At 44.4% G+C, this 24,313-nt stretch overlaps 1 protein-coding gene across 1 annotated transcript in view; it reads left to right on the forward strand.

Annotated features, from left to right (window-relative positions):
* Nucleotides 1-23,989, forward strand: part of WNT2B (Wnt family member 2B) — a 48,799-nt gene extending 24,810 nt beyond the window's left edge. The window contains exons 2-5 of the mRNA XM_035123782.2: nucleotides 10,713-10,933; nucleotides 16,214-16,491; nucleotides 18,220-18,484; nucleotides 19,315-23,989. Of these exons, the coding sequence (XP_034979673.2) occupies nucleotides 10,713-10,933; nucleotides 16,214-16,491; nucleotides 18,220-18,484; nucleotides 19,315-19,544 (994 nt within the window). The 3' untranslated portion in view covers nucleotides 19,545-23,989. The remainder of the gene's footprint in view (nucleotides 1-10,712; nucleotides 10,934-16,213; nucleotides 16,492-18,219; nucleotides 18,485-19,314) is intronic.
* The last annotated feature ends 324 nt before the right edge of the window (nucleotides 23,990-24,313 follow it).

Here is a 24,313-nt window from a genome sequence, read left to right on the forward strand (position 1 = left end):
TTCATCACTGTATGGCAATTTCCTGAGTGCTTCAGCCCAAACTTCTGATATACTTTGTGGAGAAAATAGTCACAGAACATTTTAATACACTTCCTGATATGCAAAAATAAAAATGAATTTTTTATCTGCATGTTTTTTATCTGCATGTTTTTTTTGTTTTTTTACCTGCATGTTTTTTATTTTTTGCAATAAATTTTTATTGGTTTTACAATTTAATTTTACATTCACACATAGAATAAAATCAAAAAGTGTAGAATTCTCTGAATTCTCGGACTTCCTTCCTCCCCTCCATAGAGTCTGCTAATAACCATTTTCGACTGTGTATCATATCGTTCTCTATTTGTCCATAAAACTCTATTTGTATCTATAGTTCTTTTCACATTGCAAGTGTTATTTCAATGCTGCTAATGTTCTTAACTGTTTACAGTGTTCTCTCAAGTAAGGTACAAATTTCCCCAGTCCTTGTTATTTTTTTCAGTCAGTTTAGCCATCTCAGCATAGTCCATCAGTTTTGTCATCCACTCTTATCTTGTAGGTGTTTCTCTTCCTTCCATCTTTGGACTAAGAGTATTCGGGCTGTCGTCATTAAATTAAGCAACTCTTCCTAAAAATCCTTTTCAGGGAGAAAGTCTAGTACAACTTTAATCCATCAAATGAGAGCAGGACATGGACTGAGAGACACATGCCAGAAAAAAACCCTCACATGTTGCTTGCCTATTGTGAGTGAGCTCATGGTTGAATTACTGCAATGTCAACCAGTGATTTTAACCCTGTAGTTTGAAAAATTGTAGATCTGTCTTGGTGGGGTGCTAGAACAGCATCTTTTTCAAGGGCAGGGAGAGGAAAACTTACTCAACCTGTATTCCTCCATGGGCAGCTTTCCAGGTGATGGGAGGGGCAGCAGAAAAAGTGGGTGGAGCAATGGATGTGAAGCCCACCTCTGTACAGTAGGCTACGTTGCAGTCAGGCAAAAGTCAGAGGTTTCTACCCAGACAGTGCTACATCAAGGCAAGCAAGAAGGCTGATCATAGACAAAGCCAAATCCAACCAGGCAAAAATACTCAAAGAGGGCCAGAGCAGAGCTGGTGGGTGTTGTGGCCTGGGGAGAGTCCTAAGGATGAGATAGAGAAGCTTGATGGGTCATATTTGTCCCAGAAGCCTCAGGTCCCCCCCCCAGCCTTACAATTCAATCCCATACTACAGATCGAAAATTGTAAAAGTGAGTGAATTCTTTCTGCCATATCTTATCTCTCTGTCTCCCTCTCTCTGTTGCCTGTCACCTTTAACATATGTTTTCTTTTTTTAGTAGCCTTCCATATACAGTATAGCCGCTCTTTTCCTCAGGAAGCTTGCATGCAACAACCCATTTTATCCAAGTAACAACCCAATAAGGTAGAATCATAGAATCATAGAGTTGGAAGAGACCACAAGGGCCATCCAGTCCAACCCCCTGCCAAGCAGGAAACACCATCAAAGCATTATTGACATATGCCTGTCAAGCCTCTGCTTAAAGACTTCCAAAGAAGGAGACTCCACCACACTCCTTAGTAGCAAATTGCACTGCAGAACAGCTCTTACTGTCAGGAGGTTCTTCCTAATGTTCAGGTGGAATCTTCCTTCTTGTAGTTTGAATCCATTGCTCCATGTCCGCTTCTCTGGAGCAGCAGAAAACAACCTTTCTCCCTCCTCTATATGACATCCTTTTATATATTTGAACATGGCTATCATATCACCCCTTAACCTTCTCTTCTCCAGGCTAAACATACCCAGCTCCCTAAGCCGTTCCTCATAAGGCATCGTTTCCAGGCCTTTGACCATTTTGGTTGCCCTCTTCTGGACACGTTCCAGCTTGTCAATATCCTTCTTGAATTGAGGTAGGCTGCCTCAATTTTCATGGCTAAGAAGGAATTTGAGCCGGTGCTTCCCTAGTCCAAAATTCTTAACCACTGCCCTGCCCTGGCTCAGAGAGAAAGGAGCCAGATGTCTGTCTGTCTGTCTGTCTGTCTGTCTGTCTGTCTGTCTGTCTGTCTGTCTGTCTGTCTTATATTCATTTCCATTTATGAATCACTTCCTGGAATAAATTTTGAAGCGTTTTCAAAATAAAAACATCAACAATAAAAACAAGTAAAATAAAAAAAATTCCTTCAGTAGCACCTTAAAGACCAACTAAGTTTTTATTTTGGTATGAGCTTTCGTGTGCATGCACACTTCTTCAGATACAGTGAAATGTATGAAACAAGGAATGTAAAACATATGTAAAAACTAATAAAACAGTTCCACATATGAAAGCAATTCCTTTTACCCTTATTTAATTAATTGCCTTCCACACATGTCTCAAGGCAATACACAAATGCAATAAAAAAAACAGCCAAGAACAGTTAAAAGACAACACAGAAAATAACAGGAGATACACAACCAACTGAAATCAATTTCACATATAAAAACAAATTAAAAACAATTTCATATGCAAAAACAATAAATGTTATGCTATTAAGCCCAATGTAATGTGGTAGCAGTGTACAATAACTAGACATGCAATGAAAACCACATTGATAATATTATATTTCGTATTTTACTCCTTTTAATTTTAATGGATAATTGAGCAAAGATTTAATTGTAGGTAGGCTATTGAAATATCAAGTGGCGGTGCCAAAAATGGGAAATCATTCGACCATAGGTGCCAACTCCCAGATTGAAAAATCCGGGATTGGCAGCGGCGCGGCAGCGGAAGTCGCGCTGCGGCCATTTTGGAACTGGGCAGAGCAGCACCGGAAGTCGCTTCTACGCATGCTCTGCCCATTTCCAAAATGGCCGCAGCACCAGAAATCGCTTCTGCGCATGACCAGAGACTCCAGGCATGCACAGAAGGAGCCTCCCCAGGCCGGTAAGAATCCGGGGGATTTACAGGGTTTTTTTAAAATCTGGGCTGCCAGCGGGAAACAGCTGGAAAAACGGGGGTTTCCCGGGGAGTACGGGAGACTTGGCAGCTATGCATTGGACACATTTTTGCATTAGGGATCATTTGAACAATGGCATTAAAGCAGGAGGTACAACCATAAGTTTTTCACTGGCCAGTCATTAACCCTTCCATTAAAAAATGACAAGGAATAAGATATCTAAAATCTGGTCATTATCTTGGAATTTTGGGACAACAGATTTCAGCTCAAGAGCAGGGCTTTTTTCAGCCATAACTGGCCAGAACTCAGATCCTGCACCTCTCAGATGGGCACCATTGCCATTCTAAGAGAACAATGGACGGGGTGCTCACTTGAATAAAATATTGGGGGAACCAGGTAAGCCCTGCCCCACATCACATGACACGGTGCACACACACCATTTGAATGGCAATGCACATTAACATTTGAGGGCCTGGCCCCCTCAAATATTTTATTGGGGGGCTGTAGACACCTCGGCCCCTAGAAGTTGGCTCCTAAGACAAGCGAGGCATTCATGGTGAGTTCAAGCACCTCCTTGTTCTAGAAAAATAGCACTGCTGAAGAGCATTTGGAAATTATGTTATCCTCATTGAGACTGCATGATGCATCTATCTTTGTTAGTCTGATTTTACCTTTTTATAAATTCATACTTGTTTTAACTTTTATTTGAAAAAAATGTAAATGTGGGAGATGACTGTCAAGGAAATATTTTAGCCTTGCAACTAAGGGGAGTTTGCAATTTTGAGAGAAATTGGAGCATGAACTTGGTGCTGGGAAACTGGTGAGAAAGTGGTGGTAGACAAACTGGAAGGCTACATAAGGAATTGGGAACAGAGGAAACTGCTTTCGAACTGCTAGGTTGGCAGGCAAAAGCTCTCCAAGGTTTCAGACCAGAGTCTCTCCCCAGCCCTAACTGGAGAGGCTGGGGATTGAAGCCGGGACCTTCTGCATGAAAAGTGGGTGCTTTACCAACTGAGCCAAGTCCCTTTTGAAAGAGGATCAGGTGGCAAATTAGTTGAAAAAGGAGGGACAGACCAGAGCCATTAGGCAGTAAGGTGATAAGCAGGAACCCAAAGGGGAAATGTGGGGGAAGATGAGGCAGAAACCAACAGGAAGGGGCAAATTGCTGAGCAAAGGAAGGGCCACAAGGAATGGGGCAGGGGGAGCTAAAGTATAGAAGAGATTCTCGCAGGGCCTAAGGACTGGAGGGTGAGGCTGGAAGAGCTTGGACAGGAAGGAAGCTAGCTCAAAAGTGAGAAAGCCGAGGCAATGGAGAGGCCAAAAGGGGGACCGAATTTCACATATTGAGTTAAACGAACTGTGAAATTTTTGGCTGCAGATCTCTGAGCTTGTGGACAAACAGTGCGGGGCAATGGGAGCCAAGCAACTTCCCCCTTAACACTCTGGTGGAACTACCCCTGATCCTGTTTCAGGAGCTTGATAGCGGCAGCAAAGGAGGGGGGGAAGCCTCCCTTCAGTGTCAGGAGGATGCGCTTAATGTTGGGAGAGGGAGGGAGAGACAGTTGTTTGTAAGGGCTGTTTTTTTAAGGCTACAATTCAAACAGACGGAAAGTGGATTAACATCTAAATAGTTCTCAAATGTTCATAAGTCCAGTTTGTTACAGGAAATATGAAAAAAGCACCGGTAATGATCACACCAGTGCATAGGTGCACATTTAAAGCATGTTACCTCCCTCCCCCCCCCAAGAATATTGGGGATCGTAGTTTGCTAAGGGTGCTGGGAACTGTAGCTCTGTAAAGAACCAACTACAATTCCCAGGAGTCTTTGGCAGCATGCTTTAAATGTATGGTGTTTATGCAGGGTTTCAGCTTTCCCAGGGTTTGGGGAAGCTTTGCACTACTGCTTAGAAGTTTCTGAAGCTGTTTTCTCTTCACAGCCTAGTTGTTGCCATAATATCAAGACATGGAGTTTGTGTTCTTTAATGACAGAATTCCAGTTTGTTGAATTTGAAGTAGGAAAGCTGGAGAAAATAATAAGGCAAAGATTTTGATAAGAATTGTATGGTTGTATCAGAACAGGAGTGGGGAAGCGGCGTCTCTTAAGGTGATGTTGGACTCCAATTTTCATCATCCAGTCTTCAAGGGCTATGGTCAGGGATGATGGACGTTGTAGTATAACACCATCTGGAGGTCCCCAGGTTCCCTCCTCCCCCTGCCAACAATCCCTATAGTAGAATATATCTTAATCTCAGGTTCATGGGTTATATCCCCACGATGAGCAAAAACATTCCTGCATTGCAGGGTGTTGGACTAGAGGACTAGATGACCGTTTCGGGCCCTTCCAGTCCTATGATTCTATGTCCTACATTGTTAATAAAGCTAAGATACTGAGCGAAGAGATCTTTTATTTGCCTCTATGAAACCCATACCCTTCCTCTGTTGCGTCTGGAGCTGGAAGATTCGGTAAAGATTACTGAGAAACTCTGAAGAAGGATAATATCTGGTGGTGATGCAGCCTTAGCTATCCACTGCAACCTTGGCTGAACATAGGCAACCATTCACCCCAATAGGTTTGCCACACTGTGCATGCAACCACTTGCCTCTAACATCCTGCTAAGTGGTGAAGATTTTACCACACATCTACACCCAGTCAGGAAGTGAGGGAGTCATAAAACTCCCTCTACCACTTGGCAGGACATCACAGACAGACAGCTCTTCAAGTGGTTACACACACAGTGTGGTGAATGGCCACTAGGCAAATGGTGGAGTGGGCTGATCATCCTAGACTTTTTATGTTCTTCAGTCTGAGGGTCAAGAAAACATTCTGCCCATATCATTCGACACCAGGCTTGGATCCGAAAACCAGCCTTGGGCCTGGATAGAGTTCCTCTTCCACAGGCCACAATTGAATCCCTGTCCCCCTTCCTCATCCATCCCATGCCTCCTCACACTTGACCAGGGGCTGTTTTCCAGTGCCTCATCTTCTCCCCCTACCCCCCTATTTTCTGTGTGTTTTCTGGCTGCTGAAAGGTTGATGAGCCAGCTTGTGAAAATAATATGTGTTAGCCAAAATAGCCCTCCCTTGCAAAGGCTGTGGGGAGCAGTGTTTATTATCCACCACGCCAGCCCTAGATGACCTCAACTTCTCACCAGAGTTTAAACCAAATATTTTAAAAAGGAGAAAAATAATGGGCCCTTGTCTTTATCCGCAGAGCTGCGAGCTATCTCCGTGACTAATACAAATGATAGCATATGGTGAGGTGGACAGTGAAATATTGCCCAGGCGTATTGCCTTTTTCGTTATTATTAAAGGGAGGGTCTTAATTCCAGTCTGGGAACTTGAAACACTGGAACCTTACCCAAACCTTTCCCTTTTCAGCCAGAAATGCAGCTTCAGAGGTATTCTCTGAATTGTCTAGCCAAAAGAGAGAGAGAAAAGGATTGTTTCTATTTAGAATGAATGAAATGATGCTGTTTGATAGATATGGAAAATTCCATCCTTGACTCAACTGTCTGTATCACTTTAAGATCTGAAGGGATGCCTTCAGGGCCCTGAAAATGAAGCCCTGAGAATATTAACAACAATCAAGGCGATTTGTTCATCTAAGGCAGGAATCCTATCCATTATATATTGGATCTAAGTCCCATTGAACTTAGTGGGACTAAGATCTGAGTAAACACACAGAGAGTTCTACTGAGGATCAGATGCAGCATGCCTGACTATATTTGTTCATGATAAAATTAATACAGTGGGTGAAATTGTAACCAGGAAGACCTTGGTTCAAATTTCACCCATCACAAAATGACAGGTTGACCCTAGGAAAGTCATTATTCTCCTACGAGTCCAGCCTCCTATCTAGAAATGTAAATACAGTACTGTATGTTGTTGTTGTTTAGTCGTTTAGTCATGTCTGACTCTTTGTGACCCCATGGACCAGAGCACGCCAGGCACTCCTGTCTTCCACTGCCTCCCGCAGTTTGGTCAGACTCATGTTGGTAGCTTCGAGAACACTGTCCAACCATCTCGTCCTCTGTCGTCCCCTTCTCCTTGTGCCCTCCATCTTTCCCAACATCAGGGGCTTTTCCAGGAAGTCTTCTCTTCTCATGAGGTGGCCAAAGTATTGTAGCCTCAGCTTCAGGATCTGTCCTTCCAGTGAGCACTCAGGGCTGATTTCCTTAAGAACGGAGAGGTTTGATCTTCTTGCAGTCCATGGGACTCTCAAGAGCAGGCCCGGCTCTAGGTGTAGTCCCGGTGGCGTGGGGCACCAGGGCGCCAGGCTGTCAGGGGGGGGGGCGCTGCACAGCAAAGCTGTGAGGGCTGGGGCGCCAGAGCGATCTCCGCGCTTCAGCGCCAGGGTGCCCGACCTGCTTGAGACGGCCCTGCTCAAGAGTCTCCTCTAGCACCATAATTCAAAAGCATCAATCCTTCGGTGATCAGCCTTCTTTATGGTCCAGCTCTCACTTCCATACATCACTACTGGGAAAAGCATAGCTTTAACTATACGGACCTTTGTTGGCAAGGTGATGTCTCTGCTTTTTAAAATGCTGTCTAGGTTTGTCATTGCTTTTCTCCCAAGAAGCTGGCGTCTTTTAATTTCGGGACTGCTGTTACCATCTGCAGTGATCATGGAACCCAAGAAAGTCAAATCTCTCACTGCCTCCATTTCTTCCCCTTCTATTTGCCAGGAGGTGATGGGACCAGTGGCCATGATCTTGGTTTCTTTGATGTTGAGCTTCAGACCATATTTTGCGCTCTCCTCTTTCACCCTCATTAAAAGGTTCTTTAATTCCTCCTCACTTTCTGCCATCAAGGTTGTGTCATCTGCATATCTGAGGGGTAGCCTATTAGACTCACCCATAAACTTTTTGTGTGTGTTTAGATGGATGTTATCTTTCTTCATATAGTTCCAGAAGCTGATTAGGGAATAGCCACTCAGAGAATAGATATGCAAATAGATAAATAATAATACCAATATTGCTTACGAGTTATACTAAGGCAGGCACCCCCAAACTCGGCCCTCCGGGTGTTTTGGGACTACACTTCAGAGTAGACCTATTGATTTCAGTGGATCTACTCTGAGCATGACTAATGTTGGCTATTTCCTCAGTCCAACCTCCCAACAAAAGGGAATCACACTAAGCTTGTCTACCCTGTTTGACCTAGTTGGCAGTCTCATTTTACAAGCACAGTCACAGGGTTCATAAAGGTGACCCCCCCCCAAACCCAATTAGTTCATCCTCAGTCTCACTACAATACTGTCCTTAACTTTAAGGGCTGCTTGTAAGGATTACTGAAACAAAGAAGGCACGGTATCCTCAACACCGTTGAGGATTGGCCCTCAATATAAGCTGCACTTTTTTTCCAAATTTGGGCCGTGAAAAGTTAAAGTGTGGCTTATATTTGGGACCTTGCGGCTCCCTGCCCCCAGGAAGCAGCCTGCCCAGCGCTCCCAAGCCTCCCCCGGCTACCTAAGGAAGGGAGAAGGGGAGGAGGCCGCCAGCAAAGTGGTGCGGCTCTCCCCCCCCCCGAGCAAACCAGGAGTGTGGGGCAATTGTGTACAGCCCACCCACCGTTCCAAGCCTCCCCCAGCGCCGGCTTGGGGAGGTAGTGCTGGGAGTGCCAGGAGGTGGGCACGCAGCACGCTCAAAAGCAAGTGCCAGCACCGACTTGGGGAGCAGGGCACTGAGCGCTACTGCCAGCTGCCCCCCATCCCTGTTCAGGGCAGTAGTGCCGGGACCCACAAATAAGCCTTGAATTTTAAAGGTGCGGCTTATTTGTGGGTGTGTCTTATATTCGGGCCAATACTGTAATAATTAACCCCATCTACAAAATTCTGACTAGGCAAGTGTAATTGAGTAGTACAATAATAACCTGCAGCGGGTCTCATGATAGTTGGTGTTTCACTCTCTGGAATTATACAATAACTTTTTCTTTCTTTTTAAAGAATTTAGCCTTTTGTCCTATAGGCTCCAGCTAAAAACAAGTTCTTGTACAAGAAAGTGCTTTAAAGTGTTTTGTTTTGGTATGAATGGTTCATGGGTTTGGAATTCCTCAAGCTGGCACCAGAACTGCATTTGCAGAATGTACCAGGAATCTTCAAACACCAAATGACATCTTTGAAATCTTGCTGCTCTGCCTTTTAGTGCTGCTGTGAAATCTTGCTCTTCAACTTGCCTGGCTCCTAACACCATTAATTCAGCAAAATGTTGCAGGTCCTTTTAAGCCAGGGCATTTTGGGATAATTTTGTTTGACCCAAAGCAGCACCCTGATGGCTCAGCAATGCCCTGTCCCTGTATTGACTGCACACACACACACACACACACACACACACACACACACACACACGGGTCTGTCTGGAGTTTTAGAGTAAGACCGGCATGCTGGCAACTCAAATCCAAGTTGGAACATGGTGCAGTTTTTACTCCTACAAAACTATGAGTATCTATGCCTATCTTTTAAGCCAGGCATCCCCAAACTTCGGCCCTCTGGATGTTTTGGACTACAATTCCCATCTGCCCTGACCACTGGTCCTGTTAGCTAGGGATCTAGGTGTCAGGCTTTTACAGTGGGGGAAAGAAATACTCCAAATAAATAAGTAAACCTAACTAACATCAGAAAACAGGTCTATTGTTGCTGGTAGATGTGATGATTTAATGAAGCCTGGAGAGGCCCTGTTGTTCTCTGTTGTTTCTCAGTGGGTAGAGTGGCTGTTCATTTGCAGGTGGACCTGGCATGAAGACAATGTCTTCCCTTCAGTTCTCCCCCTGGGTCCTTATCCCTCCATTTGCACCAGTCCTTAATTAATTGCATTGCTGCCATAATTGGCTTCACAGCCCCCAGCCCACTGCACTTCCCTTAAAAAGGTAACACCCCAGGATAACAATAGACTATCTTTCAAGATTGTCATACGTTACTCCAAACAACAACAACAACAGGCAGAGTTGGAGTAGGACCGGGGAAACAAGGGTTCAAATCCCCACTCAGTTATGCAGCTCATCTTGGGCTAGTCACTGTCTCTTAGCTTAACCTACCTCACAGGGTTGTTGTGAATATAAAATGGGGACGAGGAAAATCATGTGTGCCACACTGAGCTTTGTTAAAGAAGGGTGGGATATAGATTAAAAATAAAAATAAAAATGATTAATTAATAACTATTAATATTCACTGCTTTGTTTCTGGTGCCTGCTAAATACTTCTTTGTTTGGGCAAGCCCATCCGGATACGTAACTTTATTATGTATGGTTTATGGTGATGGTGATGTACATTTTAAGCAACTGCTGGTTTTACTTAGATTTTGACAAATATTTAAGTTAGATTGTTTTTAATGTTCAATTTTTACAAACATTTTTTACTGAATAGTTTATATTATCTGTAAATTGCATAGAGGTTATGGGTGATTAAGCAGTCTATACAAACATTTTTTGCTGAATATTTTATATTCTCTGTAAATTGCAGTCTATACATTTTTATTTTTAAAAATGAAAATATAATAATTTAGAACACATTTATTTGTATTCTTAGCATATTTTAATTTCTCTCTCTCTCACACACACATTTATATATATGAGAAATATAATCTATTTGTTTAAACAGGACATCAATCATTAGAAACAAATACATAAATTAACAGTGTGAAGCAGTCCTAAGTAAGCGCTTGTGCCAAAGTGAGAAAATAGGAAACTGCCACTTGGAAGAAATGTGAGGGTTGACCCAGCTGCCCCCCCCCTTCTACCCACCAGTAGCTGCTAGACTTTGAACCAGTTGGCAGTTGTGTCCTGCTCTTTTTACAGGGTTCCTTTCTCTCTCCCTGCAGGTACATTGGGGCCCTGGGGGCAAGGGTGATCTGCGATAACATCCCTGGACTGGTCAATAAGCAGCGGCAGCTGTGCCAGAGCTACCCAGACATTATGCAGTCTGTTGGGGAGGGAGCAAAGGAGTGGATCCGGGAATGCCAGCACCAATTCCGTCACCACCGCTGGAACTGCAGCACTTTGGACAGAGACCACACAGTCTTTGGCAGGGTCATGCTACGAAGTAAGTCCCCAGAGCAGCTCGCCTTTTTGCAGAGAGCCCCACTGAATGGTGCAGCATAGGAATCTTTGACCTGCGATGATGATGTTCTCGTTTGGAAAAAAAAAGAAGTCAATGTTGCCTGTCTCTCCATGCTTTCTTTATTAATTATTCCTATGAGGCATCTTACACTGACTCCCTGCATGTTGCTGGCATCCGCCTGTCTCGAGAGACAATGGAGAGTGTCTCCAGGGTAGCGCTGCCATATTTCAGAAAGTGAAAACCCAAACACAAAGATTTTTGAGCTTCTTTTGCAAAATCTCATTAAAATAAAGTTTTGGAGCTACTTTTTCAGAATTTGCCAAAATCGGCACCTCTGACATGGGTTGCCATACGTCCAGATTTTCCTGGAGGTTTCAGCCATTTCCGCCCGGATGCTGTTCCTGATGGCTGAATCCTGGGTATGTCTGGGAAATTCTAGAAGTATGGCAACCCTACTCCAGGAGTGAAGCCAAACTGCTGCATTATCTCTCTGGGCCACAAGCTTGGGCAATGTGCATGGAGGTTCTGGTCTGCCCAGACAACAAGACTCCCCTTTTGGCCTCGCTGATGTGGTCCAAAGGAAAGCAAAACAACATGTTTGGCACCAGCTTGGTTGCAGGGGTTGCTGGAAGGAGGCATACAAGGTGCCATCAAACTGTTTTAGGGACTCCACTCTGGATTTGTGTAGGGTTTAATCCTTAGCCTTTTAAAAGATTATTAGACAAATTCCTGAAGGATAATGCTATCAGGTCTACTAGCTATGATGGCTATGGTATATCTCCACTTTTGGAGGGAGTATGCCTCTGGATACCAGTTTCTGGTGAACACAAATATGGAGGGAAAGTGGCAGGCACAATGCTGCTCATCTTAATTATAGCCACCACCACCCCCCGCTGTCATTTAATAAGAGATCTGCAACAAACTTTTTACCAAGCTGTTTATTGTCTAGGCAGGTTCACTGTAAAATAGTTTTACTGAAAATCTCGAATGCTGTGGCTTTAGCACCTTTCCAGGCTTCGGGAAACAGAAGCAAATAAAATGGACCACTTACTTCTTATTTTGAATTTAAGATTTATGGAAGCAAGGACTTTGCAAGGACTTGAGGTTGGCAATATCCGTAGTGTAATTTCACAGCTTATGTGCGCCAATTCAGAAAGAAAGGTCCCCACATGGAAATAGCACTTACGAACATGAGAGCATAAGAAGATCCTTCTGGATTAGACCAATGGCCCATCAAGTCCAGCCTCCTGTTCTCACAGTGGCCAACCAGCTGCCTGCGTGAAACTCTCAAACAGAACCCAAACACAAGAGCCCTCTCCCCTCCTGTGATTTCCAGCAACTGATATTTAGCAATAATGTTGCCTCCAACCGTTATTGCGTCCATCATGGCCTGCAGTCTTTCTGTGTTGCTCCATCTCCTTGATGATTTCGGTTCCCCTTTTCTGAACCTTTTCCAACTGAACCTTTTTGAGGTGTGGCGACATGCACACATACATGCAATTGTATACTGGTACAGAGAGGATGGGGTGGAGAGGCAGAGGGGGAGAGTTTGGGAGTTTCTTAGAACTCCTGGCTTTATACCTGACGGGGACAGACTCACATTTACGAGACAAGTCTGCAGGCATAGCATTTAGCTTTGTCCAGGAAGGAAGGAAGAATCTTTTGCTAATCGCTGTGGACAGAGCAAGGCCTAAATTACCCTGCATGATGTCTTGGCTTCCCCTGTGTACTAAGCAAACAGTAATAGGATATGTCACTGTGCTGGGAAGTAGCCACTTCAGAATAGGAGAGAACACCTCTGGAAGCATGAGCTTGAAAGTAAACTGTAACAGGATATATAAATATTTGGCTAGCGGGAGCTGGCTGGGAATCAGCTGCTGGGGCAAAGTTTGTAGTCCCCCTGCATAGTGCAAAAGGCCAAGCCACAGCTTTGACCTTCCTCTCAAAAAGGGACTGTGGTCAGGGAGTAAAACGCACCCCTGTGGAAGGCCTCACACACCAGGGCTTAAAAGCTCCAGTCTGCCCTGCACTGGCTGTGCCGACAGATGTGTTTCAGCCCTGCCCCAAATGTTACAAACACTTGTTTAAAATGATACACGGGGAAGCATGCTTGCAGAGGGAGAAAGTCAGTGTTTAGTGTCAGGAAAGTATAGAAGTGGTTTTGTGCACTACCCCAATGTTCTTCTCAGTCTACATACAAGTATAGGAAAGTGCATGAACACCTTGACTTTTACAAAGAAAATAGTGCGGGGACAAGATTCACATCTCCATAATGCCTTTTACCATAATGTTGTGTGATGTCAGACTGATATAGGCTAACACCAAATCAGTAAGTTTGCCTACCAGATAAGCATCTCAGCCTACTTACATCTAGTGCACAAAGTGTTAATATTTGGCAGGAGCCTGCCTTCTCATTGCAAATTTGATTGTAGTCAGGTAGTCCATTAACAAAACAGTTTTGCATCTGTAGTACTGTAGTCTATTTTGCTTCCATGTTTGAGCTTAACTTTCTTTAAATATAGTACAGTATAGTATAGTAAAAAGGTAAAGGGACCCCTGACCATTAGGTCCAGTCATGACCGCCTCTGGGGTTGCGCGCTCATCTCGCATTATTGGCCGAGGGAGCCGGTGTACAGCTTCCAGGTCATGTGGCCAGCATGACAAAACCACTTCTGGCGAACCAGAGCAGCACACGGAAACGCCGTTTACCTTCCCGCTGTAGCGGTCCCTATTTATCTACTTGCACTTTGACGTGCTTTCGAACTGCTAGGTTGGCAGGAGCTGGGACCGAGCAACGGGAGCTCACCCCGTTGCAGGGATTCGAACCGCCGACCTTCTGATCAGTAAGCTCTAGGCCCTGTGTGGTACAAGATGTTATTGGATATGCCATACATCTCACCTAGTCACTAGCAGGGAATATTTGTGGTGATAGGCATGCTGCTTCAGCATAAGATATGCATTTGAATATGTTTAATGGAACCTTGTCTTAAGTTAAATCCTACAATCCATTCAATCAGTAAAAGCCAGGCACTGCCTGGCTGATCTTACCTTTGGTCCCTGTTTCTAGAAAACAGAACTGCCATTTGCCTCTCCAGCCTCTGCTGAAGGATGCTAGATTGCACCACTGGCTTTGAAGCTGTTATCCGAAGGCTGCGTCTGAGGAACGCAACAGTGTGGTTTTGATTTGCAGCTTTTTTTATGGCCATTATAAAACAGATGCGAACTCGAAGCAGAACTATAAAATACCAGGCAGCATCCTGCACTGTGTGGGGACTTGCCAGGCGATTTACAGCTTCTGGAAGGAGCAGTACTGTATATGCATTTATCCAAAAAAGACAACAGCCACCCAGATATGATGGGAGGATCGTGCTGTTCAGACTCAGGGGGTACAAGGAGAGAGGTGTGGAACCAGAAAGAATAATTTCTACAGATGCATGCAAGCATGTGAACAAGGATGTCCCAAAATGTCCAAACCTTGGCACATTGTGGAGATGAAGGCAGGAAGACAGAGGATCAGACAGACTCTCCAAAGAAAATTAAAAACAATACTGAAATTGCTCATCTTCTTCATTAGGGCCCTACACCCTTGTCTTCCAGGCTGCTTCTCCAAGACAGTTTACCTCCAAGAAGTCCATTTTCATGGCATCCTCTTCAGCAGGACCTTCACTGTTGCTTGAGCATTGAATTTGTTGTTGTCGTTTAGTCGTGTCCGAATCTTCGTGACCCCATGGACCAGAGCACGCCAGGCACTCCTGTCTTCCGCTGCCTCCCGCAGTTTGGTCAAACTCATGTTCGTAGCTTCGAGAACACTGTCCAACCATCTCATCCTCTGTCGTCCCCTTCTCCTAGTGCCCTCAATCTTTCCCAGCATCAGGGTCTTTTCCAGGGAGTCTTCTCTTCTCACGAGGTGGACAAAGTATTGTAGCCTCAGCTTCAGGATCTGTCCTTCCAGTGAGCACTCAGGGCTGATTTCCTTCAGAATGGATAGGTTTGATCTTCTTGCAGTCCATGGGACTCTCAAGAGTCTCCTCCAGCACCTTAATTCAAAAGCATCAATTCTTTGGCGATCAGCCTTCTTTATGGTCCAGCTCTCACTTCCATACATCACTACTGGGAAAACCATAGCTTTAACTATATGGACCTTTGTCAGCAAGGTGATGTCTCTGCTTTTTAAGATGCATTGAATTTACCCAACTCCAATCCCTGCTCAAAACAAGAAAATGATCTAAGGATTATTTGTATGCCTTGTTTTGACTTTGTATGCCTTGTTTTGTGCATCATCAATAGTGAATCCATGGCTTATCAAGGTAGCAAGTGAGCCTTACCAGGATCCTTTGTGTCACATAAAGTTGTGTTGCACCCCCCAGAATATCTCCTCTACAATGGTTAACATAGTTTCATTGTTATCCTTGCTAGGCTTGGGATGCCAATCAAATAGCCGATGAAATAAGCATCTGATATTTTACTGTTGTCTTTCATGGTTACTACTATGCATGCTTTATTTGCTTAATTTCATTTTAAATAACAATAATGCATGTAATTACCAATAGATCAATGATGTTTTGGCTCCTCAAATGACCAGCACTGCTCCCCATGCAACAGACATCTAGGAGTTCCATAAACCTTATGGCTTAGACTGCCTCCATAGTAAAAAGCCCAGACTCTCCTTATAATAAGTAGACTGTTCTCTATGATTCAATGCTGTACTTCAATTCTGAAATATTTGCATACTCTCTCTGAATTGCTAAATATGTGCAGATGTGAAAAATAAGAAGGGAGAAAAAACGTTGAAAAGATAGCTGTGATTAGTGAAGATTGCTAAATATCATGAATGCACATAGACTAGATTAAAATAAGATTACAAAATCAGTTCAGAATGGAGAAAGAGAAGGCAAGCGGTTCCATATATATATATACTTCAACTTCACATTGAAAGTTAATTCCAGCGGCTTTTGTTATAAGAGAGCAATGGCAAATGGCGGATTCCAATTTGTAAGATTTCTTAAGGAAAAAACCTGGAAGTAATGATCTCACTGTGCTCGGTTGACTGCACTATTCTAAGTGTATTTTAAAAAAGAAAAGAAAGGGTATATCAAAGACTTTGATCTTAAGCAAAGTACTTGGAAATTGATCCGAATCAGTGATGTTATTGTAATTTATATACCGCCTTTTATCCAAAGATCTCCAGGCAGTGTACAAAACCACTTAGCTTCTGACTCCTGGCTCACTATTCTTGTTTCTTGTTTCCCACCCATTTGGCAGGTAGCAGGGAAGCTGCCTTTGTCTATGCAATCTCCTCCGCTGGAGTTGTATATGCCATCACCCGGGCTTGCAGCCAAGGTGAGCTCAAAGCCTGCAGTTGTGATCCCCACAAGCGGGGCCGCTCTAAGGATGAAAGAGGGGAGTTTGACTGGGGGGGATGCAGTGACAACATCAACTATGGGATCAAATTTGCAAAGGAATTTGTGGATGCCAAAGAGAAGACAGTGAAGGATGCCCGGGCCCTGATGAATCTGCACAACAACCGCTGTGGCAGAACGGTTAGTAGCATGAATTCTTAGCAGCTTGGCAGTGGCTGATATGAGTCGTCCTGTATGGTTCAATTCAGTTGTGGTTGGTAGGGGGCCCGAGATGGAGCGGGGTTGCTTATCTGCCTTCCTAACACTGAGCATTGCTGCCAGTTCCTGACAGCCGGAGGGACAAGCAGAAGGGGAGTCAAGTTTGGTTTGGGCGCAGCAGCAAAAGCATAAGATTGGTTCCACCACCCTAGGCACATGGTGCTGAGAATCCCACAACTCACCCTCTCAGGAACTGGCAGCAAGATGTAGTGATGAGAAGGCAGGTGAGCAACCCCACCCTGTCTGTGTCACCCCACTGATGGTGCCGGCTAATAATTTTGAATCAAACCACCCAGAGTCCTTTCTGTGCTACAGATCTCAGCCGGTGGAAAACGCTGACATCTCAGATTTAATCATCAGAGAGGGAGACCTGGAGTTTTGTTAGCGGGGCTCTAGTCAGGGGTCAGCAAACTTTTTCAGCAGGGGGGCCGGTCCACTGTCCCTCAGACCTTGTGGGGGCCGGACTATATTTTTTTGTGGGGAGAACAAATTCCTATGCCCCACAAAAAACTCAGAGATGCATTTTAAATAAAAGGACACATTCTACTCATGTAAAAACACGTTGGTTCCCGGACCGTCCATGGGCCGGATTTAGAAGGTGATTGGGCAGGATCCGGCCCCCAGGCCTTAGGTTCCCTACCCATGCCGGATCCGGTCCCCGGGCCTTAGGTTGCCTACCCATGCTCTAGTTCTTTGGACAAGAACAAGGCCTCATTCAGCAGGAACTCCCTTCCCTGCATTTAGACCAGGCTTCCTAATCATAATAAGCCAATGGATGGGAGTCTGTGGCCCTCCAGATGTTGTGAGACTAGCTGCCATCATTCCTGGCCATTGGCTTTGCTGGCTATGGCTGATGAGAACTGCAGTCCAATAACATCTAGAGGGCCTAAGAAGAGTTTAAACCAGGGGTGGTTAACCTGTTGTTGGACTTCTATCGGTCCCAGCCAGCTTGGCAAAAGGTAGGGATGGGGAAATCATGCCATACTCAGCCACCCAAGGAGGGATTTGACATTGTGCTGTGTCAGACATTCTGCCAGTGCAAGCATTTCAGCTTGCCTGACAAAATGATTTCCCCCCCCTCCCCCACTGTGATGCTGTTCTGGGGGATTCTACACACACACACACACACACACACACACACACACACACACACGTGTCAATGCAGAGGGAGGGGAGAAGCCCTGTTGCACAAGCAGAAGTCCTTGCATTGGCTTCCACTGATGGCTTTCATTAGTTGAATCCCTTCCATGCCTGCATATAAATACAATCAATTTCTGTTCTGTCAAGCTGGCATTTTTTTTTTTAGCCCAAAAGTCGTGACTCTGTAGCATCATTACAGAAAATTTGCCTCCATTCATGCAGTGATAGTTATCCATTTCAGCACAAGCATTTTCAATCAGGGTTCCTTAGATTTGCTTCCAGTTGGGATGAATCTTGGCTCTAATAGACTAGTCCAAGGATTTTGACAAAAGAAGAGCTGCAGGTATTGTTCATAGGGCTGGCGGGTCTTTTCTATAACTAGTGAAAATCCCCTAAATGGAAACATAGGAGAGGTAAGCAAGGCAAAAGGAGCATTATTAAAGCAGTTTTTGCCCATAATGGGAACATGTAGGGTCATTCATAGGGTTGATGCTGTCTCTTCTGTTCCAGGCTGTGAAGCGTTTCCTGAAACTCGAATGCAAATGCCACGGTGTCAGCGGCTCCTGCACCTTAAGGACTTGCTGGCTGGCAATGTCAGACTTCCGCAAAACAGGAGACTACCTCCGGAAGAAATATAACGGTGCCATCCAAGTAACTATGAACCAGGATGGCACTGGCTTTACTGTGGCCAATAAAAACTTCCGCAAACCCACCAAAACGGACCTTGTATATTTTGAGAATTCACCTGATTACTGCCTGATGGACAAGTCTGCAGGTAAATGGCTCCTTTGACCAAACAGGAGGCTTTCTGTGCCCTTACTCGCTAGCTGTCCTTCTCTCATGGGGGACCAGCAATTTTATTCTAATCACAAATGCCCAGGACATCTTCAACATGGGGGGGGGGAGAATAGCATGCTCCCCCACATTTCATGACAGCAGGCTAGTTTAGGGAGTGCACAGGGTTATGTGTGAATAGCACACACAGAAGAATGGCAGGCAGGGGTTCAGGAGGAATATCTGGGTGTCTCTTGCCAGTGCCCCCTCATGGCCCGCAGCATCTGCCACTTGGGACAGCTGCCTCACACTGCCTAATGTTAAAGCTGGCCCTGGTGCATTTCCTGCCTTGCCCAAGCCAGTTTATTATTGTTGTAGCACATTATTAAGACTGGGCATATATTCATTCCCAGGAATATAGGAAACTGCCTTATGCTAAGCCAAACCATTGGATCTAGCCGGCTCAGTATTGCCTACAATGACTGGGAGTGGCTCTCCAGAGTTTCAGACCGGGGGCTTTCCTAGCCCCACCCCCAGATGCCAGGGACTGAAGCAGAGACCTTCTGTATGCAATGCAGATGCTCTGGCACTGAGCTACAGCCCTTCCCTATCAGTCAAGGGCAACCTATACAAGTCAAATGTATTTTTCAGATGCTTTAGGTTGCACTGCTTCAGATAAGCACTTGTAGAATTTGCCGCCATGTACACTGTGGAAGGGAGCCCATAACTCAAGTTGACATAAGCTGAGTATATAAGGTTTCCAGATTTTCGCTCTTCATCAGCAAATCTCATGCAAAAGCCAATGAAAGTATTCTTCTATTTTTTTTACAGGTTCATTAGGGACAGCCGGACGAGTGTGCAACAAGGTCTCGCGTGGGACCGATGGATGCGAGGTCATGTGCTGTGGCCGAGGCTATGACACCACCCGCGTGCGGCGAGTCACCAAATGCGAGTGCAAATTCCACTGGTGCTGCGCTGTCCGCTGCAAGGAGTGCGAGGACACCGTGGACATTCACACGTGCAAAGCACCCAAGAGGGCAGAGTGGGTGGACCAAACTTGAGACAGTGTGAGTCAGAGGGGGGAAAGCAAAACTGGCACAGTGCTCCAGGGCTTGGGCATTCTGGGAACTGTAGTTCAACTGCATGGCTTTTATTTAATTAATTCTGCAAAGCACTATGGAGGAGACTACATTTCCCACAGGGATAGCGAGCTCTTCTGCTCACCCAGCAGAACTCATTCCTCTAACTTTAAAAAGGAATTTTCAAATAACACGGAACTGTGAAGCTTCCTTTGCCTGGTGATATTGTCCAAAGAACAAATAAATAAAAAGAGGGAACAATGCAGCTGCGTAGGAGGAGCACAAGAGACTGAGGAGCAGGTTACAATTAGCTGGATAACCCTGCCTCCTTCCAGGGAATGTTCAGCAGTATATTATAAAATGTTGCCTAATCCGCAGAAATCCATCCATCAACCCTGGAAGAAAGTACTCTATTTCCCAAAAGAAGATGGCCGTATAGTCCTAAGGAACTACATGTTCTGCTATGGAACTCCACTCCTACAGAGGCCACCATGCCTGCACTATGGACATTAGCTGAATGACAGCAACATTGTGTAAAGGGACTTCATTACCTTTTCCTTTCTAATGGAAAGCAAACTGTGGAGTTACAAAGTTGGCAGCCGAAAGAAAACCAGTATCTACATCCAGAGGGGGAAAAGGATGAAAGTTGAGGGTACATGTGTATGTCTGGACGCGCTGGTAGGTTCTAAAGGAAACTAATATAAAGTGACTTTTTGGTACAAATGCACTTGTACATCATGTAGACTGCTTTAAATACTTTAAATCAAAATCCCATATAAACCTGTATCAGAAAATGGTGTTCTTTACTTTGTGGCTGTCTACAATCATGGCTAGCAAGGGGAGTAATGGGCAGGTTCTTGCCCTACATTATTGCTGCACTCCACAACTGTGGCACTTCTAGACTATAAGGTCAAAGCAAAGTTCTTGAGGCTAAAGGCAGCATAACAGTGTTATCAGATCACCAAGCTAACACTTCTCTTTTCTCTCTCCATCTCTGAAAACTTTCATCACCACCCCACCCCCACCCCCGCCACACACAATCCTTGCATGTTCCTCTTTTCTGTCATTCCACCTTCCCTGGCCAAACTGTTGAATTCCCATCTTCTTCCATAGCCTCATGTGCAACTGTTGGAGATGCTTCAGTTGAGGCCTCCACTGAGATTACAAAACTGCAGCCATTGCTGTACCAGTTTTCCACTCCTTCCAAGGCGGAAGAGGCAAACACAGATCTCTTATGTTGTGGTTCCTGCCTTGTGGGGGTTGGACCAGATGAGCCTTTGGGTCCCTTCCAAGGAGTAGCGCACTTGGTCTCATGCAGTCACATGCAGCTCCTAAGCCATAGCTTTGATCACCTGAAATCTAGTGCAGGGTTTGACCCCCATCTTATGAATCAAGTCATTAAGCCAAACTCTGTAAACGAATCCTTTCGGGTGCAGAGTCACTGTTTGGCCCCCTCTGCCACCCTCCCATCCACCAGTGGAGAGCTACAAGTATTAAAAGGGTCCTATGAGGATCATTTTCAAAACCACAAATATAAAAGCTGTTTGTCAATACAAACCCAGGTGTCAGTCTTTCGTGTGACATAGTTTCACGGCGACTGTGTGGGCTTTGTCTCTGGAACATAACTCCTTAGGATGAAGCCAGGACTGTTAAGCTTGTTTAGGTTCACAGTGTTGTTATAGCTTTTGCAAGCTCAGCAAAAGCCAATGAATCAGTCTAAAGCCACATGGCACACCCACGCCACAGGGGATGAACCAGTTTTGTTGAATAAATGCAAATACCCAACTGTGGGAGCTTTGCGTCTGCAATCAGCATATTGTCCGCACTGTTATGCAATAGCTGCATTGCACATGTCTGCCCAGACAGGCCACAGCAGTGTCAGAACCATTTTAACTTACTGAACCTGTACACATCTCCTTAAGCACAAATCTCACCTAGTTTGGTGGGACTTACTCCCAAGTAAATGTGCAGAAGTTTGCAGCTTAGGCAACTTAACTTAAACAAACAAACAAACAAACAAACAAAACCACAGTGAATAACCTCTACAGAACTTTTGAAGGTACAAAGTGCCTGATAATCCTACACAGTCCATGTCCAAACCAAATATTTCACCTAATGCACATTACCTTTTAGGAAGTCTCAGGTCCAATGTCCAGCATATCTAGATAGAGTTAGGAAAGACCCAAGCTGAATCTCTGGACAGCCATTGGCCAGTCAGTGGGCACTGAGATTTCTGAGCTAGGCAGATCAATTTGACTCTGCATATGTCAGCTTCCTGTGTACCAACTCCCCTTCTCTCTCTGATGCAGGATTAGGGATAGAGACCATAGCAACCGGACCTGCAGATTTCAGACAACATAGTAGCCTTTTCCTAGTCACAAAGACCAAATATGTGTTGAGAGAATCTTAATGTATGGCTGGGAAACTTTTTTTAACCCAAGGGCCACATTCCCTTCTGGGAAACCTTCTGAGGGCCACATGCCAGCAATTGGTGGGACCAGAGGCAAAAGTGGGTGGAGCGATGAACATGAATATCACTTTTGTATGGTAGACTAGTTTCTACACATATCCACATGCCCATCTCTGTCTTCTATCCATGCAAGCAAGAAACATTATTAGAGTTTATGGACATTTTTCCTTTCTACAAAAATGCTCAAAGAGCATACAGGGCTGGAAAGGAGGTGTGGCTGTCGAGAGTCTACAGAGACCTGGAGGTTCTCCATTCCTGTCTTAATGGAAAATATCAGCATTGCTAGCTTAGTCAGTGGTATAGCTAATAATTTTATTGGGGGCAGCCGGCAAGATCCCATTTCATTCCTGGCTTTATATAAATTCAAAATGTGTTTTCCAATGTTCAGATATATGTTCCAATATATATGATGCAGAATTGACACTGCAGAAAATTACTAGCCTGCACCTTTCAGGGTGCTGTTGCTGCAGAACATCTAAGTTCCCATTGCTCAAATGGGGGGGGGCAGATTTGATAAGCTCTTGCCAACTAATAGTGGCTGAATTGCAATGCTACATAAAGCAGTCTTCCAAAATTGCATTCACACCTTTAAGGGAGTGTTTTAATGGTTAAGCAAAACTGGTTCATCATTAGATCATCCCCTTATCAAATGTTATGCTGAAAGTCTCTCAAGGCTATTGTGTGCCTGAAAGGGGTATGTTCATAAGAAAAGAATGAGTCCAAGAAATATTGAGAACAAATGACACCTAGCTTTCCCATTGTCTGGTTGGAGAGAGAACACAAACCTGGGAACATGGTCCTCTGCTGCCATGGCAACAAGCAGCTCACTTTTGAAACTTCCCCACCTTCACAAGAAGGTCACATCTCCTATTCTTTCTGGTGTGGCATTGACACAGTTTGCTGCTGGCCTACAGAAGCTTTGATGAGAGCTATTCACTCAGTACCAGGCAATATGAACAGCAGGGAGCTCAACTTAAGGAAAGAAAGAGGAAGAACATTATGAAAGCATGGGCAATGTCAAATGTTGTGTTACAAATCCAAACCTTCTCCTCATTTGTTTCAACAAAATAAGCAATGTATACCTTTAACAATCCCTCCCACCTGTTTTAATTGGATTCTATTATTTGCATTCCAATTTGACACTTGAAAGACTTCTAAAGCCCTTGCTTCACCCGACCAGTTTATCTTCTCATTGGCCTGCTTACCAATAGTCATACACATGCATCTTCTCAGTATTCCTTACTCCAACTCTACAAGGTAGGTCAGTATTATCATCTCTATAGCACAGCTGAAGGACTAAGGCTGGAACACAGTAGCTTGCTTAAGACCACTTAGTGCAGGCATGTCAAACCTGCGGCCCTCCAGATGTTTTGGCCTACAACTCCCATGATCCCTAGCTAGCAGGACCAGTGGTTGGGGAAGATGGGAATTGTAGTCCAATGGTGAGGGACCTGTGGCCCTCCAGGTGTTGCTGCACTACATTTCCCATCATCCCTGATAGTTGGCCGCACTGGCTGGAGCTTATGCGAGTTAGACTTCAATAACATCTAGATGGCCATAGGTTTCCCACCACTGACCTAACAAGTTCAAGGCAGTAGTAAGATTCAAAGCATTAGCTTCCTGTTTCACAGTCTTTAAAAATGTCTTTTTATTATAAAGAAAAATAATACAAAGTATGCTTTCCGTTGCAATTGCAGGCTATGTTTCCATTGCAATTACTTTTTTTAAAAAAAAAATCAAAATAAGCTTGAATTGGTATTACAAAACTGAAAAGCAGTTATAAATATTTATGTCAATGTTATATTTAAGCGGAGAAATTAATAAATCGGCGCCACAATAAACTTTCCCTCTGTTTTTGTTTTCTCTGTGTTTCACAGTTTATGTAACTTGGCATTTAGGCAGGGGGCCAAATTTTAGTACTCAACTCTTTCATAGAATATATGAATTGCATTTACAATTTTAGCAGCCATCAGCAAACCAGAATTTAGGCAAACCATAACCATTAGGATTCCCCTCTCATATTTCTAACTATCTTACATAACAAACAGCAGCAGTTCAGTGCCTATGAAATGTTGCTCACATTGATTCTTTTAGTATGTTATCTCAATATGCCTGCATCTTAGAGCACTTCCACCACCTATGAATGAAGTATGTACGAGATCAGTTGCATCTCAAACTCCTCATGTATTAGATTAATTTAGGGAGAAATAAGATAACCAAATGCGGTATGGCGCTGTCGGTTAAACCACAGAACCTAGGGCTTGCTGATCAGAAGGTCGGC

Source organism: Zootoca vivipara, chromosome 7 (genome assembly GCF_963506605.1).
Source record: "Zootoca vivipara chromosome 7, rZooViv1.1, whole genome shotgun sequence".
Classification (NCBI taxonomy): Eukaryota; Metazoa; Chordata; class Lepidosauria; order Squamata; family Lacertidae; genus Zootoca; species Zootoca vivipara.